The sequence below is a fragment of the Myodes glareolus genome, chromosome 1, assembly GCF_982192425.1.
Source record: "Myodes glareolus chromosome 1, mMyoGla1.1, whole genome shotgun sequence".
NCBI classification, from domain to species: Eukaryota; Metazoa; Chordata; class Mammalia; order Rodentia; family Cricetidae; genus Myodes; species Myodes glareolus.
The window spans coordinates 137,570,383-137,587,846 of NC_142026.1; the positions used below are offsets into that span (position 1 = coordinate 137,570,383).

Consider the following 17,464-nt stretch of genomic DNA (forward strand, 5'->3'; position numbering starts at 1 on the left):
ATATGGCTTCTCATTTGAACCCAGAAATTAACTGATTTTGCTAGTATAGCTAAACAGCTTGTTCAAGGGATCCAATATTGTGATATTTTATTTATGTTTTAATAAATAAAGCTCATCTGGAGATCAAAGGGTAAAACTAAGCCACTAGAGACCAGGCCACAGTGGCACACACCTTTAATCCTCAGGATTTGGGAGGTAGAGGCAGATTTGTGTGCGTTTAAGGCCACCCTGGGCTACACAAGATCAATGCAGAGACAGATTTGGGCAGTGGTGGTGGCTCACACCTTTAATCCCAGTACTAGGGAGTCACACTCCTTTAATCCCAGCACTAAAGGGGAATGAATATAAAGTGGAAAGAGTCAGAAGCTCAGCCATTGCCCAGCCTTGGTAGAGGTAAGACTTCTCTAGTGGCTTGACTGTTTTGCTTTTCTGATCTGCTTGAACCCCAATATCTGTCTCTGGGTTTTCATTATTTGTGCTACAATCTGATCCCTTGTGCCTGCTTCCCAAGAGCTGGTTTACAGGTGAATTGATACATGCACACATCTGGCTTTTTGAATAGGATTTGGCAGTCCGCACTCTAGGCCTCATACATGCTCATACCACTGAGTCGTTTAGAATGGACAAAGTCTTTCAAGGAGCTTTATATCTTGTTTCTTTCTAGTTCTACATTTTCAAGTCAAGCATTTTTCTTATTTTAACTTAATTTTTGTGCTGGTCTAAGGTGAAGGTCCAGTTTCATTCTGAACATGGAAATTCAAGTTTATTTGTATGTGCATCCAAAGTGGTTAATGAAGATCTCTTTGATCTGTTGTGTGTAGATTATTGAGATTCTTGATAGATTATTTGGCCATTTCTACTTGTGTTTGTTTCTGAGTTTCGTCAGTCTTCATGATAAAAAGAATGAATTCTGTACTGTTTTCATTACTTTGTAATATAGTTGATTAAATAAGTGTGATGCTCCTACTTTATTCTATTATAAGATTGCTATACTTTGGGTCTTTTATAGTTTCATGCAAATTTTAAAAAGTTTTTTTTTTCTGTTTCAATTAAAAATGTAGTTGGGATTTTGTGTAGGGATTCCATTGATTCTGTAGACCATGCTGGTTAGTGAGCACATTTTACCAGTACTAATTACTTGAACTCACTAGGGTGTGATAGCATTCTTTTTGAGGCTATTATATATGGAATTGCCTTCTTAATTTTTTTATGTGTGTTTTTAATCCAATTTTATGTATGTGTTTTGCCTGAGTATATGTCTGTGTACTGCATCCTGCCTGGTGCAAATGATTCTCCCAGAACTGCTGTTACAAATGGTTGTGAGTTGTCACGCAAGTTACTGAGGAGGAAGGAGCAAGTGCTCTTAAGCATTGAACCATCATCTCTCCAGGCTTTTAATTTTTCTTTTGGCTATTTGTTGTTAATGCATAGATACAAAGTCTGGATTTTTTTGTATGTAATTTTATATCCTTCAGCTTTATTGAATTTATCCTAAGTTTTAGCCAGATGATGGTGGCTCACTCATGAGGCAGAGGCAGGCGGATCTCTGAGTTTGAGGCCAGCTTGGTCTACAAGAGATAGTTCCAAGACAGGCTCCAAAGCTACAGAGAAACCCTGTTCTGAAAAACAACAATAAAAATTTTATTGTAAGTTTTTTGTTTTTTAAGATGAAATCTTTAAGGTTTCCATTAGATAGAAGGTCGTGCCCTATGCAAAAGAGACATTTTAGCTACGTTCATTTCTCCTCTCCTCCCTTTAGTTCCTTAGATTTTATTTTCTTGGCCTGATTGGTAATTAGTCTAACTAGGACTTCTAGTCTAACTAGGACTTCTAGTGCTGTGTTTACAAGTGATAAGGATGGGCATCAGTCAGTTGTCTCTAATCTTAGAAGAGCAAATTTTAGCTTTTCACTAAGGGTGATTTTGCTTAGACTTGTATTTTTCTCCATCAAGGATATTAGCTTCTACCTTTTTTGGCATTCTTATGTGTTCATATCTAACTTTGGTATGAGGGTAATGTTCTTGAATGAAGAACTTGGAATTGTGCTTTTTTTTAAAGTTTTGTAGAAGAGTTTGGGGCAGATATTTTAATTCTTTAAATGTTTGGAACTTATCTTTATCTGGTCATTAGGCTTCCCTTTATTGAGAGGTTTTGAATTGCTTTTTAATCTTTTTTTTAAATCATATTTAGATTACTCTTTGAGTCAGTTTGGTAAGTGCTGTGCTTCTTAGGAATTCAGAGATTATTTTGTCTAGTTTGGTGGTAGAATTATTCATAGTAGCCTTTTTAATGTCTTCTAATTGTTTCTTGCTTCACTTGTCTCCTGGAAGTTTGTTGTCTGAGTTCTCTATTTTTGGTTAGTTTAAAGTTTGTCAAATTTATTTAAGCCTTTGACGTGTAACTTTTCTTTATCGCCTTTAATCTCCTATTTCTCTGCCCTTTGCTTCCTTATGTTTAGACCTATGGCACCTGTTTCTGATTGATCTCTTACTCATTTTGTTTTAAAATTTAAAATCTCACTTTTTGGGGGGAAGAGCATGAGAACAAAATCAGCTTAGTTCTTTGTTGGCAATACTAATTAATTTTCCTTTCTCCAGTTTCAACTGTTTGGGATGTTTTTGAATTTTTATGTAGATTTGACTCAATTAACTTTATCTAATATGAAATGCTGTAAAGTGTGAAGTTTTTTTTAATGATTTATTAAATATTTTGGATTTTGTGTTTTCAAGTTGGAGACACTTTCCCCTTGTTTTCACTGCCTAAGAATACCATTCATTCATTTATCCAAACTCGCATTTATTCTGTAAAGCACTGTGGGCTTAACAAACCTAGATTATGGCCTCTAACTTCAGGAATGACCTGCAAAGACTGCTTTGATAAGGGGTATAAGAGGAACATGCAAAATTCTTCAGAAGAGGGTTCCTTCAGAGGAGTCACGGAAAGGGACCTGTGTTCATTATTGTGGGATGAGTGGGAAGATTCGGACTTTTGTTGGGTAGGAATGAAGGAGCAAGGCAAGGGTGACAGAAAACTTTAGAACTACCTGAGAGTTTGAACAGAATAAGAAGTTAGAGGTTTGATCAAAGGAGTAATAGCAAAAATAAAGCTTGAGAGGCATGTGGGGTCTTTTTACTAGGCCTATGTGTAAGGATATACTGTCATAGATACTGTCTGCTTGTGGCATAAACCTTGTCCACTCAATTTTATTTTCTAACCTACTCATTTATCTCTGAAAAGGGCAAGTACAAGTCTTACCCTGTGGAGGGCCACAACCACATTCTCCATTGCTTCAAGGGACAAAGGTAGAGATTGACCTCTGTGACCTCAAGGTGTGGTGGTACACGCCTTTGGTCCTGATGCCTGGGAGGCAGAGGCAGATTGACCTCTGTGACCTCAAGGTGTGGTGGTACACGCCTTTAGTCCCAATGCCTGGGAGGCAGAGACAGGCAGATCTCTGTGAGTTCAAGGTGTGGTAGCACACGCCTTTAATCCCAGCGCACGTGCTTGGTAACTTATTACTGCTGCGTCCCTGCCTACTGGGATAATGGGCAGCGGACCAATCCAAGAGTGACATGTCAGAAGCGAGGACTGTTTCCTTTATAAGGGCTGGGTTCCCCTCATTCTGGGTCTCCGCTTTGGAAGCTGATGCTCTCCCTCTCAAGACGCATTAAAGCTTTACTGCAGAAGAATCCTAAGTGCCCGCGTTGTTCTTGCTGGCGAGAAGGTAGCGCGGGACATTACCCAACTCTTTTGGATGGTTTTATCATCTTAACTTAGAATATCTTAATTCATATACCAGTTTAAAATCTTGTTTTTAACTGTTTTTGTTTGTAGTAGCAGTTGGTGTCAATGACTTTACTTGAATAGTTTTGTGAGAAGCCTTTTATTAAATAACACTTGTAAGTCACGGAACATAAACACAAATGTTTATAAATGGCAAATATATTAATGGTTTATTAAATGGTTACTATATGTAGTATAAGATAGCCTTTTCTATAAGAGACCTTCGCTACTTATCCATAATTAATATAAATCTATAAACAGGATAATACATCTCCCCCCATGACATCTTGGTTTTGGCTAAAATGTTTAGCCCTGGTAGATATTTAACCAAAATAAGTTCTCAGTTGTTGTCTAAATTAGAGGTGACCCTGTTCTGTTTTCCACTAACAAGTACATGTACGTACGTACGTACATACATACATACATACATACATACATACTTTTAACTGGATAGGCTTAATGACTACTCTGTTTATTATTATTATTATTATTTTAAATACCTAGTTTGTAAAATACCTAATTAAATTATCGAAATGGTAGACATAGGACTGGGAATATAGTAAGAGTTCTTGCTCTGCATGTGTGAGAAGCTCAGTTTAATTTCTAACCCTGCTAAGATAGTCCTCAGAGCCCAGAAGAGTTTGAGTCCTTTTTGCTGGAATTTAGAGAGAGTTTTGAGCAGCCTGACCGTGGTACTGAAAACCAAACTCAGATCCTGCAAGAACTATATTTGCTCTTAACCGCTGAGCATCTATCCAGCCCCCAAATTATCTCTTGTACAAAAGAGCAAGCCAATGCTGGGTAGTGGTGGTAGCATGCAGATCTCTGTGAGTTCAGGGCCAGCCTGGTCTACAGAGCAATTTCCAAAACTACTATGGCTACCTAGAGAAATCTTGCCTCAACAAAAAACCAACCTAAAACTTGCATGTTATTTCATTCATTCATTCATTCATTCATTCATTCAGTATGCAGTGTTCTGTCTGCATTTTTGCCTGCAGACCAGAAGAGGGCACCAGATCTCATTATAGACTGTTGTGAGCCACCATGTGGTTGCTGGGAATTGAACTCAGGATCTCTGGAAGAACACTCAGTGCTCTTAACCTCTGAGCCATTTCTACAGTCCATAACTTTTTATTTTAATTCCAAAATTTTAATCAGAGATTACGGTCTAGTAATTCTTAAAGTGCTTCTGAGATGCTTTTGGAAATGCAGTTTCTATCAGTCATATTTTGGTAATATCTCACAAGAAGATTTTGTTTTTAATTATGCTTATTTGAGGAGGTTCCAGGAGTTTTTATAATTTACATTTGTCACTGGGAAAAAAATCCATTATTTGTATTTAAAATGTAGTGAACGAAATGAATAGCAGTAGATACAACTGTTTAACTTTTAGAAATTAACCTACCACTTGGTAGAAATATAATTGGTGAGCTGCAGCAAAAAGGTCTATACTTAAACAGTAGGGCTAATGACTATCTTTTTTTTCTTTTTTTCTTTCCCTTCTGTTGGCTTTTCAAGTTGCACTTAGCTCAAGCTCTTTGAAATGTTTTTCTTTGAAAGCATTGTGACATTGTTTTAATTGAATGAAGCTGCAGAACTGGCATGGTAAATCAACACCGAATGAGTTTTAATGCAAGGCATAGCACATTAACCTGGAAATTGGTTGCAATAGACAGAACAGCTGCTATGATTAATTTTTTTCATTCTCTGCTTAAAGCATCTTGAGAAGGATGACCTTGACAATTCCAATTGCATTAGAATTCCTATGGTATACACTTTGGCGTACTTGAACTTTGTTGGTTCATGGATGCAATAGTAATTGATTTTTTTAAGGTTAAGAAAATTTTATCTCATAGATTTCAATATTTGTTTTATCTGCTTTGCAAACAATTTTAAAGTAATAGTTATTAGAATTAGTTTTTTTCTGTGTAGTCTCAAGACTCTAGTTGCGATAAAAGATACTTAATGTGTCAGAAGGGTAGGGTGTGCCCTCTAAGTGGACAAGTGGTAGGGTAGACCAGATTATTTGATAAATGATACAGATCCTACCTACTTAAGTTTTAGTTATCATGCTCAGATGATTCCATAGGAGCTGGGCAGATGGCTCGGTAGATCAAATATTTGCTGTGCAAGTGTAAAGATCTCTGTTTAAAACCCCAGAGCTATGTAAAGTTGTGCCAAGACCTCATATCTTTAATCCCAGTACTTCTGCAGGAGGTAGGAGGCAGAGGACAGAATCTTCTGACAGTCATAGACTAACCCCTGCTATGCAGAGTGGCAAACAACAAAGAGATACACTGACAGTTGTATTCTGGCTTTTGAATTTGACACCTTTATGCACACATGATATAGTTGCATACACTCCCCTTTGTATGCTTGTGTACAAACACACTTTTTTTTTATTTTACTTTTAATTGACTATATCCTGTTGTAGCTTGAATTCTGTTTTTAATAAATTTGGAGTCAGATATTAGGACTTGAAAGCTGAGAGATCAGAACAACAGTGCAGACAAGTACTGAAGAGACCTTTTACTTCTACCGAATCCTCAGATCAAAAGAGTGATTCTGTCCTCAGATTGTGTCCTCTGAGTGCTTCAGACTGCATCTCCAGTCTGCACAGAGCTTTTGTCTCCTCTTGCTTTATATTCCTCTCTCTACCCAGCCATATTCCTTTTTTTCGCTATCCCCTTAGTGCTGGAATTAAAGACGTGTGACTCCCAAATACTGGGATTAAAGGTGTGAGCCACCACTGCCAGGCCTCTAGTTTCTTTAAATCTTCACACTGATCTTCAGGCAAGCTTTATTTGTTAAAACAAAATATTACTACATCCTGTGTTGAAAAGCAAGTCTGAACAAACATTAGACGGTGTGTGTATATAGCATAGGAAGCTAGAAATCAAACCAAAGGTAATTGAGAAATTCTTACATCCTTGAAAAATCATTATATTTTATAGCATGTAGGAAACATGCAATAAGTATCTGTTTCAGATTTAGATTAAATCTAACCAGTAGATTAAACCTTAGAGGAAGAAAAGATGGAAATAAAAAGCTAAGAATAGATTTCAAAGGAAGAATATATGAAATAAAATAAGCCAAAGTACCAATGTGATAAGCAAACCCAAAAATGGCCGTTTTCAGTGAATCATTTACTGAATGTTTACCTTTATTCATTAGAGCAGCTGTGGTTTGTGTCTGCAGCCAGTGTCTGAGCTCACTAGGCGGTTCTTAACACCTGTTACATTGTATTTTCAAAACAAGTTGTCGTTTTCCTCTCCTTCTCCTCCTCTTCCCCCCTCCTCTTTTCTTTTCTTCTTTTTTTAATGGATCAACTTCAGTGAGCAAAATCATCAGTCTGTGTCTTAGAAGAGTAATAGCATAGATAACCTGTAATGGAAAATCCTTACCATAGGGTTGGGGAGGTGGCTTGGATTTGAGACCTAGCACCCACACAGTGTTTCACTATCATCTGCAACTAGTTCCAGGGGATCCAGCTCCTTCTTTTGGCCTCTTCCAGGCACCAGACCTGAACATGGTACACAAACGTACATGAGGCATATACTCACTCATACACAAAAACAAAATTGCAGGTTAACAAATAATTATATAAAATTTTATTCTACAAATTTGAGTATCTAGGGAATATGGGCACATTTATAAGAAAGACAACCATAGTACATCAAAATTGGTAATACTAAGGTATAAAAATAACAAAATTAATGAAGCTTGAGTCTATCATCAGTGAGTTCCAATTAGTATTTAAAATAAAATAGTATTAGTTTTATATAAGCTCATCCAGATAGTTGGAAACATTCCAACATGTTTGGAGACCTGAATAACCTTAGTGTCTAAATCTGAGGTCCTTATTATGAGAAAAGAAAATTAGAGGTATTTTATGTATATGAATCTTTTTTTGCCTGCATGTATGTCTGTGTAGCACATGCATGCCTGGCTCTTGGGAAGGCTGGAAGAGGGCTTGGATCCCTGGGACTAAAGAGGATTTTGAGCTGGCTTGTAAGAGCTGAGAATCAAACCCATGTTTTCTGGAAGAACAGCCAGTGCTAACTGCTGAGCCCGTGCTCCAGCTCCGTGAATGATTTTTTTTGTCTTTTTCTTTTTAAAATAAGCCACTCAAAATGTTGGGAAACTGAACCTAGTAGGCCATAAAAATAAAAGTAAATGCATAATGTCCAATTTGAGTCTATTTCAGAAATATAAAATTGATTTAAAAAAATTAGTTGTAACCCTCTGATCTGTTGAAGTATATAAGATGCTTAGATCACCTAGAACTTTATCTACCTTGTTCTTGAAATTAGTAGCAAGTAGAGAACGATACACATTTGCTTTTAAACTCAAGGTATGCTATGTAAGTAGTAAATAAAAATATTGAGTTGGAAGAGAAAAAGATATGACTCCGTGACAATGGCAATTGGCAGACACAGCCCCCAGGAAGGCCCCCAAGAACAACTATAAAAATCAGTAATCAAGAATTTCCGGGTAAAGACTGATTAAAAACTAATTTTGAATTCACATGCTAGAACAAAGTAGGTTTCAAAATATTTGCAGACTTATAGGAAAACTTAACTTTAAGTTTTATAGGAAAACTTAAAAATATAAAGGCACATTGAAAGATGTTTTTACATTCTTCAAAGATGAAAGAAGGCTGAACTAAATGAAATTAGGCTGTTATTCATGATTTTAAAGTTTTAGTAGTTGATCAGTAGTTGATCCCAATGCACACTTTACTGAGTATCTAAACAATTAGTGAGATATATGCATTAATGGAAAATGGCTGGAAATAGCTAAGATACTTTTCAGTACAGTTCCAACAGTTAGTACATACGGTATAATGTAGTAAGAATAAATAATGGACTAGGAAGTTCCAAATATGTGTACTTGTATGTAGCTTAGCAATGGGGTAAGTCCTGAGAAGTGCACTGTTTGACAATTTTGTTTTTCGAACAGCATAAAATAGACTACAGATCTAGGTGATACAGGCTGGTCACCCATCAGAAAAGTGTAATGTTACATGATGTTTATAACAGGCTAGTTGTTTTTCCTGGTGAGTGGAGGTGTGTGCTTCCCAGTGACCTTTCAAATTGTATAAACGTGCATAATAGAAGCTAAAGTTTTCTATATACAATACTTTTCATCACTGGCTTTTATAGAAAATTTAGACTCTTTGCATTAACTTTTAAAAGTATAAGTTAAAAGTGGGATTGGCAGAAAAAGGTAATTAAGAATCAATAATAAAATTGTTTAAGAATTATAATTTTGAAAAGCATACTCAAGAGTTTTGTATGTAGCACAGGACAGAATCCTAGTTTGAATATTAATATTCTATCAGCAATGTGGAACTGTCACTTAGACAGTTGTCTCTGGAGACAACTTTTCTTGTTAAGAAAGCAGGACTCTCACCCAAGTATTGTTAAAGGACTGGATTTATTTTGTAGAGAGTATCACCATCTGTGTGGTACCCGTGTTTTGTTAACTCTTTATCCTCTGGCTTGGATTATGTGTTGATGGACAACTTAGTAAAGATACCTTTGTTTAGCTAGATTGTTCTATGGTTTGCATTAGTGCATACGAAATTCCTCGTAAGGCAATGATTTACATCTCATTTGGCAAGAAATTAATGAGTTCTAGATTTGATTTCTCCCTGGTTTATGTTCAGAAGAGATTAAGTTAATGCACATGTATGCTTTTAAAGAACTTCGATGCAACTTCAACAAGGGAATAATATATATTATCTTTCCCCGCAGTTTAATTTTGTTGGGAGAATCCTTGGACCTAGAGGACTTACAGCTAAACAACTTGAAGCAGAAACAGGATGTAAAATAATGGTCCGAGGCAAAGGCTCAATGAGGGATAAAAAGAAGGTAAGTCCTTTATAAACGGATGTTCTCCAGCATTTTTGCCCATTAATAATCAATTTCCATATCTCAGACATTGAGTATGATCCTCACAATGAGAACTTTGGAGTTGTTTTAAGACATTATTCTGATTTCCTCGTTATCATTTTCATTCAAGTACTGCAGTATCTAAGTATCCATTACTCTAGCATGATAACTTGCTTTGCTATTTACTTTTTAAAAACCGCCAATAAGAATCTGACTACTGAATTTTATGTCATAACATGCAACTAAGACTTGAAAAACAAAACTGAGTTGGATTTTTTTATTTATTTATTTTTTTTGGTCCAAGGCCTTGAGCTGTGCCATGAAGTTGTGTCACCAGGTCCTTAAGTTTTAAGTGGAGTCTCAAATCCCAGTCCCTCTACACTCTTGTGGTTTTAAGACCCCAGGCTTGCTTTAATCTTGTTATCTTACTTTTCTTTTCTGGGTAGCTGGGGTTGCAGGCATAACGTTGTGCTCAGCTCCTAAAGTGTTTGTTTTGATAGACCCCAAATGAGATTGGTCAGATGAGTGAGGACAGTTAGTTTCAGCAATAATGTTTTTCTTCACTAAAAGCAGTTTTCTAGACATTTTACTTTAGTAAGTGAATCTGCTTTCTATTTTTAACCCCTGCTCCTAGTACCACTTCTGTTACTTTGTGTGTGATCGAAAGGGTGAAGAAAAGGAGGGAAAACTCTGAGGAATTGTCAGTTGAATTAATTATTTGATGCTCAACTATTTACTTTCAATATTGTTGTTACGGAGATTCTATTTGCCTCGTTTGCTTTTATGCAGAATATTATGAGGTAGAATATTAAAATTTCTGTCTGTGGAAAAAAAATAAGAAAAATGTGATTTTAAATATTGTGAGTAGTAATAGTATTCTATTACTATTCATTAAAATTTGTTTTTAAGGATGATTTTATTATTTCTTTTATAAACTATTGTTTTTCAAAGAACCATTGGCTGATAAGTCTGGGGTCAGTTTATGTTGAAATACTTGGTGGTTTATAGGAAGAAAGCGACTCACCAGGGTTTTGACTTTGTTTTGATGTGCTGTACCTGAGCCGCCCCAAGCTGACAGCCTCTGAGCTCTTAGTTCAGTGCAAAGGAGTGGGTATCTAGAAGTCTTGAAGGAAACTCTGATGATATCTTTAATAATGTCATCTTTATTTAGTTGAATTTAAAGATATTTTTGTGGGAGTTATACGATACTTTTCTCCCTAGAACATTTTTAGATGTTGCATTTAAACTTTTTAAAGTAAAACTTTTAAACACATTTTGAATTTAGGTGTGTTGTAATCTTCTGAAATTTTGGTTCCTTTGAGTAAGTGACATTAGGGTGGCATTGGCCTTAAACAATACAAATACAGTTGCCTAAGGACATCGAATGAAGTTTTGACAACTTAAGAGCATACTGATCTTCACCAGAAAAGTGGTGTCTATCCATCCACTAGTTAAGAAATATTGTTTCTTGTACTAGAGAGATGGCTCAGCGGTTAAGAGCACTAACTTCACTGCTGCTCTTTCAGAGGACTCAGGTTCAATTCCTAGCACTAACATGGCACCTCACAACTGTCTGTTAACTCCAGTGTCCAACACCGTCACACAGACATACATACAGCAGGCAAAACACCAATGTAACATAAAATTAAAAAATAAAAAAAGAAATATTTCTTAAAAGAAAATACTGTTTCCTTTTCTAAGTTTCTGCTAATTTGGTTTGCCCCATTATGTTAAACTCTGCCTATACAGTACTCATAGATGAGAATTAGAGATTATTTTAGCCATGAGTACAGATATTTTCTGTTGTCTTTGGCAGAATAAAATGATAAGGAGTGAGCATTAATCAAATGACTTAGGTTTGAATCTTGGTTCTTCCTTGTATTTGAGGGTTGGATAAGTTATGCATGTAAAGCTTTTAGAACAAGGAGATGGATATTAATAAGTATTGAAATAAATGATAGTAATATATTGTGTTTTAAACTGCAGACTCATGGAGATGCTTATTTAATATGAGAAAATACTATAGTTCTTTTACTTTTGTAAATAATAGTATTTCCTGTTGTCTGGTCACTTTTGTGTGTCCCACGTCATAGTAGGGTTTCTCCTATTAACCTTACTTGTAGAAACAGTCCCCACATTTTATTTTCTCCTATTGTCTGTTGAGATGTGAAACCTTTAAGATTATACATGTTATTAATATATATATACATGTTAGAGTATACATGTAAGATTACATCTTACATGTAAGATTATACATGTTATAATATATATATATAAAGCATGCCTGCCATGCCTGTGCAGAATATACGTATGTATATATTAATACACATGTAAAAAACAATAGTAAAATAAATGAAAACACCTGAAGATAAATTATATGCAGAATGTATTTTCAGTGTTGTTAAAATGCTATAGATGATCTTGCTATATTGAATGGCTTTTGTGTGACTGATAATTTTTATGTAAATTTTGCGAGGAATTTATAAATTTTTTTATCATTAAAATGTTTTCATAATCTTAATTGATGGCATATAACACTATGCCATCTTTTGTTTATGATGTAATTCATATGTGCTTTTTTGCATGTGTATGATGTGCATGTGTGTATGCATACATGTGCTCATGTATATGTCCACATGCATGTAGAGACCAAAACTTGATGTCTCAGTTTTCTTTTATTGCTTATGTATTGAGTCAGGGTATCTTACTTGAACTTTCCACCTTATGTATTGATTCAAGATCTCTCACTTCAACATAGAACACTGATTCAGCTAATCTAGTTGTCTTCATTTTGTCTGTACTGTGATTATGGGTGGGTCCCACACTCAACATGACTTTCACATGGGTTCTGGAGATTCAACCTGTTCATCAGCCTTGGACAGCAATTGCTTTGCTGAGCCATCTTCCCCAACCCTGGTGGGCTTTTAGAAGTGTTGATAGTAAAAGAAAGTGAAAATTAAAGGTGTTTTCGCTTGATGCTTGTCTGTATGGTAAAAACAATAGAAGAAACCAGTAAGTAATGACATAAATTAATATAAGAAGACTGATAAGTATGTTGTAATAGTTAACGAAAATTTATCATAATAATCCTTTTATAATTATGTACTAAAATACTAAGAAAGCTAGAAAAACAATCTTAATTTCTTTGTTGCTTCATTGAAGTTAGACAAAAATATGATAGAAACAGTTTTTGCTGACAGAATCCTTCGTTAAATACAACACATACTGTCTTTTATAGAATTTACTTGCTGTTTGGTGAATACTTGGAATTCAGTAAGCATTAGAAAAGATGGCCCTGTAGTTGAGGTAATGAAAGGATGATGTCAATGCCTCTCCTTGGCGTCCACCTCAAAGGCTTGGCAAACAGTGATGTTTATAGGCTCTGTCTGCTTTTAGTTCTTTCTTGAAGATAATGTCATGCAATTCTAAGACGCTGATTTTTAAGCACATAAGTTAACTTGCCAATTTAGCTTTCGTTTTCTTGGCATTGGTAATGATTTATTATTATCGGTGGGCTTGCCAACACTGGTTTTTGTGTTTGTTTTAAAATTTAAATAGAATAGGGGCAGGTAACATAGAGCCTGATGACGGGAACTGATAGAATTTGAACACTATTAGGAATGTCTTGTCTGTACCAGGAAGCATATGGCAGTGTCCCAGTACCCTCTGTCTCTGTGGTTGAATATGTTTGTGGTAATAGCATTGTTAGAAAATATGGTGTTAGTGAAAATCAACTACTTTGCAATCATTTCTTCTGATTTAATTCTGTGTATTAGCTCTGTTCTTAATATTTGACACAATCTTTCAAATAGTCTGGGTTTTATTATTTAAATTTTGTGTGTGAGGAAATTTCTTGTCAGGGAGGTTGAGTGACTTGCCAGAGTTGACATTCCAAAAAAGTGGTAGTCAGATGTTGAAACGAAATGTACAGTGTGTTGTTTCATGTACTACCTTTTACCAGTAAGCCGTTTCCAACAGCAACAGTGCAGAAATACTGCAACATTTGAATTTAGGAAATCAATTTAATGTATTTCATTTCATGTTTTCTTATTTTTACATGGGTTTAAATTTTGTTTGACTTAAGGATGAGCGGAAAGCAAGTTGTTATTCCTTAAGACCACTGAGTACCCCTGATATTAGACGTTTAGGGACTTATTACACTACAATAATCAACAGTCAAGACTCACGGGGAGCATTTATGGCATCATATAATTTGCTTCAATTTCAACACTATCTATTTGGAGATTATATCAGATCGCAGAAGTTATGGAAGTGAACTCCACTCCAAGCACAACCCCATCTGTGGGCCTTGTTCAGCTCTAAGACTTTCAATTCCTCTCTCAGGTTTGATTAATTTGCTAGAGTGGCCTACCTAGAATGAAATAACATTTAGGTTGGCCAGTTTGCTATTAAAGGATATTTAAGTGATACAGATGAACAGGCTTATGAAATGAATGGGGGAAGGTAGAGTTTGCATGGCATCTTCTGAGAGTGACAGGCACCATTCGGGCTTTTCTGGTTGTTGAACTGCATAGAAATTTTCCTACTTCTCTCCTTAGGAGTTTTTATGAGGCTTCTTTGGGGAATGGTAAATGTGACATCATTGGCCACTTGTGGTAAAGTCACCCTTTATTCCCTGTCTTTTTCTCTTTTTGGAAACTAGAAAGTGCCAGCCTTTTTAGTTAAAATGACTTTGCTTTCCCTGGCAACCCACTCACAGGCTGGGACTGTCCCATAACCTTTTATCATCTCTTACCCCATTAGTATACAAAGAGTAAATGAGAGCTCTATTGCCAAGAAATGAAGAACAGATACACTCACATAATGAATCAGCAGTATCACACAGATTATTTCTAATTTGAAATCTAATGATGGGCTTAAAAATTAGAATATTCAATATGTAGTGGGGGTAGGACTTGAAATTCAGCTATGTTTTGTATACCTTTCTCTTGTTGTTGTTCCACCTGTCACATGGGGCCATTTAGAGAAATTCCTGTGTTTGATACGTGAATACTCAGGAATAATTTGGGTATTTTGGATTATTTTATAAATGGTTTCTATCTAGGGAGTTTCAATTAGGCAGTAATTCCCTTGATAGTCAGAATTCTTCAAGGATTTAATCTTAGTTTTTCTAGTAAGAAACTATTTTTGAACATAATCCAGATACTAGAGAAAGTGGTTTAGGGAAAGAAAGTAATAGAGCAGCACTGTATTTTGTATACTAGCTATATTTTATTTGTATTCTGACAAATAAAGCTTGCCTGAAAATCAGAGTACAAAGCTAAGCCACTAGAGTCCAGGGAGTGGTGGCTCATACGTTTAATCCCAGGATTCCTGAGATAGAGACTGATGACTCTGTAAATTCAGGGCTAACCTGGACTACAGGAGATCAAGCCAGAAACAGATCCAGGTGGTTTTGCTTATGCCTTTAATCCCAGTGCTTGGCAGTAAAACACCTTTAGTCCTAGCACTAAGTGGAGACAGGAGTGCTATGGTTGAATGGAGAGAGGAATATAAGGGTAAGAGATAGGAACTCACTAGAGTTTGGCACCTGAGATTTGGTAGAGACACACTGCAGTCTAGGCAGGCTGAGGATTGCCCCTTCCATCTGAGCATTGGAAGGTAAATGCTCATTGAGGTAAAAGGTCTCTCTAGTGGCTGACTGCTCTGCTTCTCTGATCTTCAGCTTTAGCCCCTACATCTCATTTTGTGATTTTGTTATTCATGCCATAGTATACAACTACTTACTAATTTTTAAATTAAATTAATTTATTTTGTTCTGACCACAGTTCTCCCTCCCTCCTCTATTCCTGTTCCTTCCTCCCAGCTCCTCTCTGCCCACCCTCCACCCCTCTGTTTCTTTTCACAAAGGGGCAGGCCTCCCATGGGCATCAACAAAGCATGGCTGTCAAGTTGCAGTGTGTATTAAGGCTGGGCAAGACAACCCAGTATGAAGAATAGGTTCCCTAAAGCTAGCCAAGGTGTTAGGGACAGCTCCTGGTCCCACTGTTAGGAGTCTCACAAGTAGACTAAGTTATACACTGTCTGTCTGTCTGTCTGTCTGTCTCACACACACACACACACACACACACACACACACGGACGGCCTAGTTCAGCCCCATGCATGATGTGGGATTCCCTTCTGTATGCTGTGAATATGTTTTGGCCAATGGCTTAGCAGAGCAAAGCCAGGTGGGAAACTGAACAGAAATAGAGATATAGAGTAGGTGGAGTCGAGACACTGTGTAGCTGCTCAAGGAGACAGATGCCAGATCCTTACCAGTAGGCCACAGCCTTACATGGATGAATAGAAATGGGTTAATTCAGATGTAAGAGATAGCTAGAAATATTCCGAACAGTGTTGTAATTAATAAAGTTTCTGTGTGATTATTCGGGTCTGGGAGACTAGGAAACAAACACAGTCTTCTACACATGCAGGCTCCCTGATTGTTGGCTCAGACTCTGTAAACTCCTGAGTCCAGGTTAGTTGTTTCTGTGGGTTTTCTTGGCCCATGTTCTTGACCTCTCAGGTCCATACAATCCCTCCTCCCCGTCTTCAGCAGGATTTCCTGAGCGTGTCCTTATGTTTGGCTGTGGATCTCTACCAGTTACTGGATGAAGGGTCTGGTGACAATTGCCATAGTCACCAATCCCAACACATCCTAGAGGCACTTGCTCATTTTTGTGGGATGATAGTTATAGTGGCAAAGAAGTTACTTCCATAGAGAAAGTCTTTGTAGGACACTTTAGATTTCTAGTACCAGTCTACAGATCTACAGCTACAGTCTACAGCTCTTCCCTGTCCTAAACAGGAGGGATCAAAGTGTGCAAGCCTGTGAATTCCTGCCTCACACCTCATTCTATTTAGTCAGATCCACCCATGATTGACATGTTTAGAGTTGGTGAAGCTAGGTCAGTCAAATCTGTCTTACAGAAGTTTTCAGACTTGAACGTTTTAGTTCAAATCCTTCTCACTATGAAGGACGATGTATGGGTAGGGATCTTCCAGTCATTCTAGGACTGCTATAGTGGTATGTATATTCACATTTATTAAACAAATACTAGATATAATTAAAAGATTAAAAACCAAATCCATTATTCTAAAACTACTATAGACAGTTTGGGGATAGTTTCTAGGTTGTTCAAATAATTGTTCATATGTACACTTTTATAGAAAAAGTGGGTCATACTGATTCATAATTTTATATTTCTCCTGTAATATTAAGTTCCATCCTTTTTCATTTCACTATGTAGTTGAGCTATATGTTGAGGGATAGGAAGGTGTGAAATCGAAAAAAATGAAATTTATGCCCTGGCAATGCTGAAGCATGCATGGGCAGCCCGTATATGGAGGTTCTGTTGAACTTGTTCATATATTGGGTTTCATAGGAAAATGTACTCAAACAGATTTCCAAGTAATACACAAACTTAAGTTTCTTCCATTTTTAGGAGTGTAAGGATTGACCCTTTCTTTCTTTCTTTCTTTCTTTCTTTCTTCTTTCTTTATTTCTTTATTTCTTTTTAATGGAGGGTTGCTGTTGTCTAAGTATTTTGAAACAGAAAAATTAGTTTTGTGGTTGGTATATACTTCTGTTTGTTCTGAAGTATTCCCACGGATTTTGCTAGTTAAATTTTCATGATGGATTAACATTTGTCTCTTGTCTCAAAGTCATTGACAGCTAATGGCAAAATTATCTAGCATAAATACAGCTCCAAAGAACTTGTTTTATTCATTTTGTTGGATACTGTGTTCTTCGTAAATAATACCTTAAGCACTGATACGA

General features: G+C 36.4%; 1 protein-coding gene across 7 annotated transcripts in view; it reads left to right on the top strand.

Moving 5' to 3' along the window:
* Window positions 1-17,464, top strand: part of Qki (QKI, KH domain containing RNA binding) — a 113,160-nt gene that overhangs the window by 37,475 nt on the left and 58,221 nt on the right. For all 7 annotated transcript variants that reach the window (XR_015001126.2, XM_085687439.2, XM_085687444.2 and 4 more), the window contains exon 3: window positions 9,543-9,659. Coding sequence is in view for 6 of the 7 variants with exons in the window: in XM_085687439.2 (XP_085543565.1) it covers window positions 9,543-9,659 (117 nt within the window). In the remaining variant the exon portion in view is untranslated. The remainder of the gene's footprint in view (window positions 1-9,542; window positions 9,660-17,464) is intronic.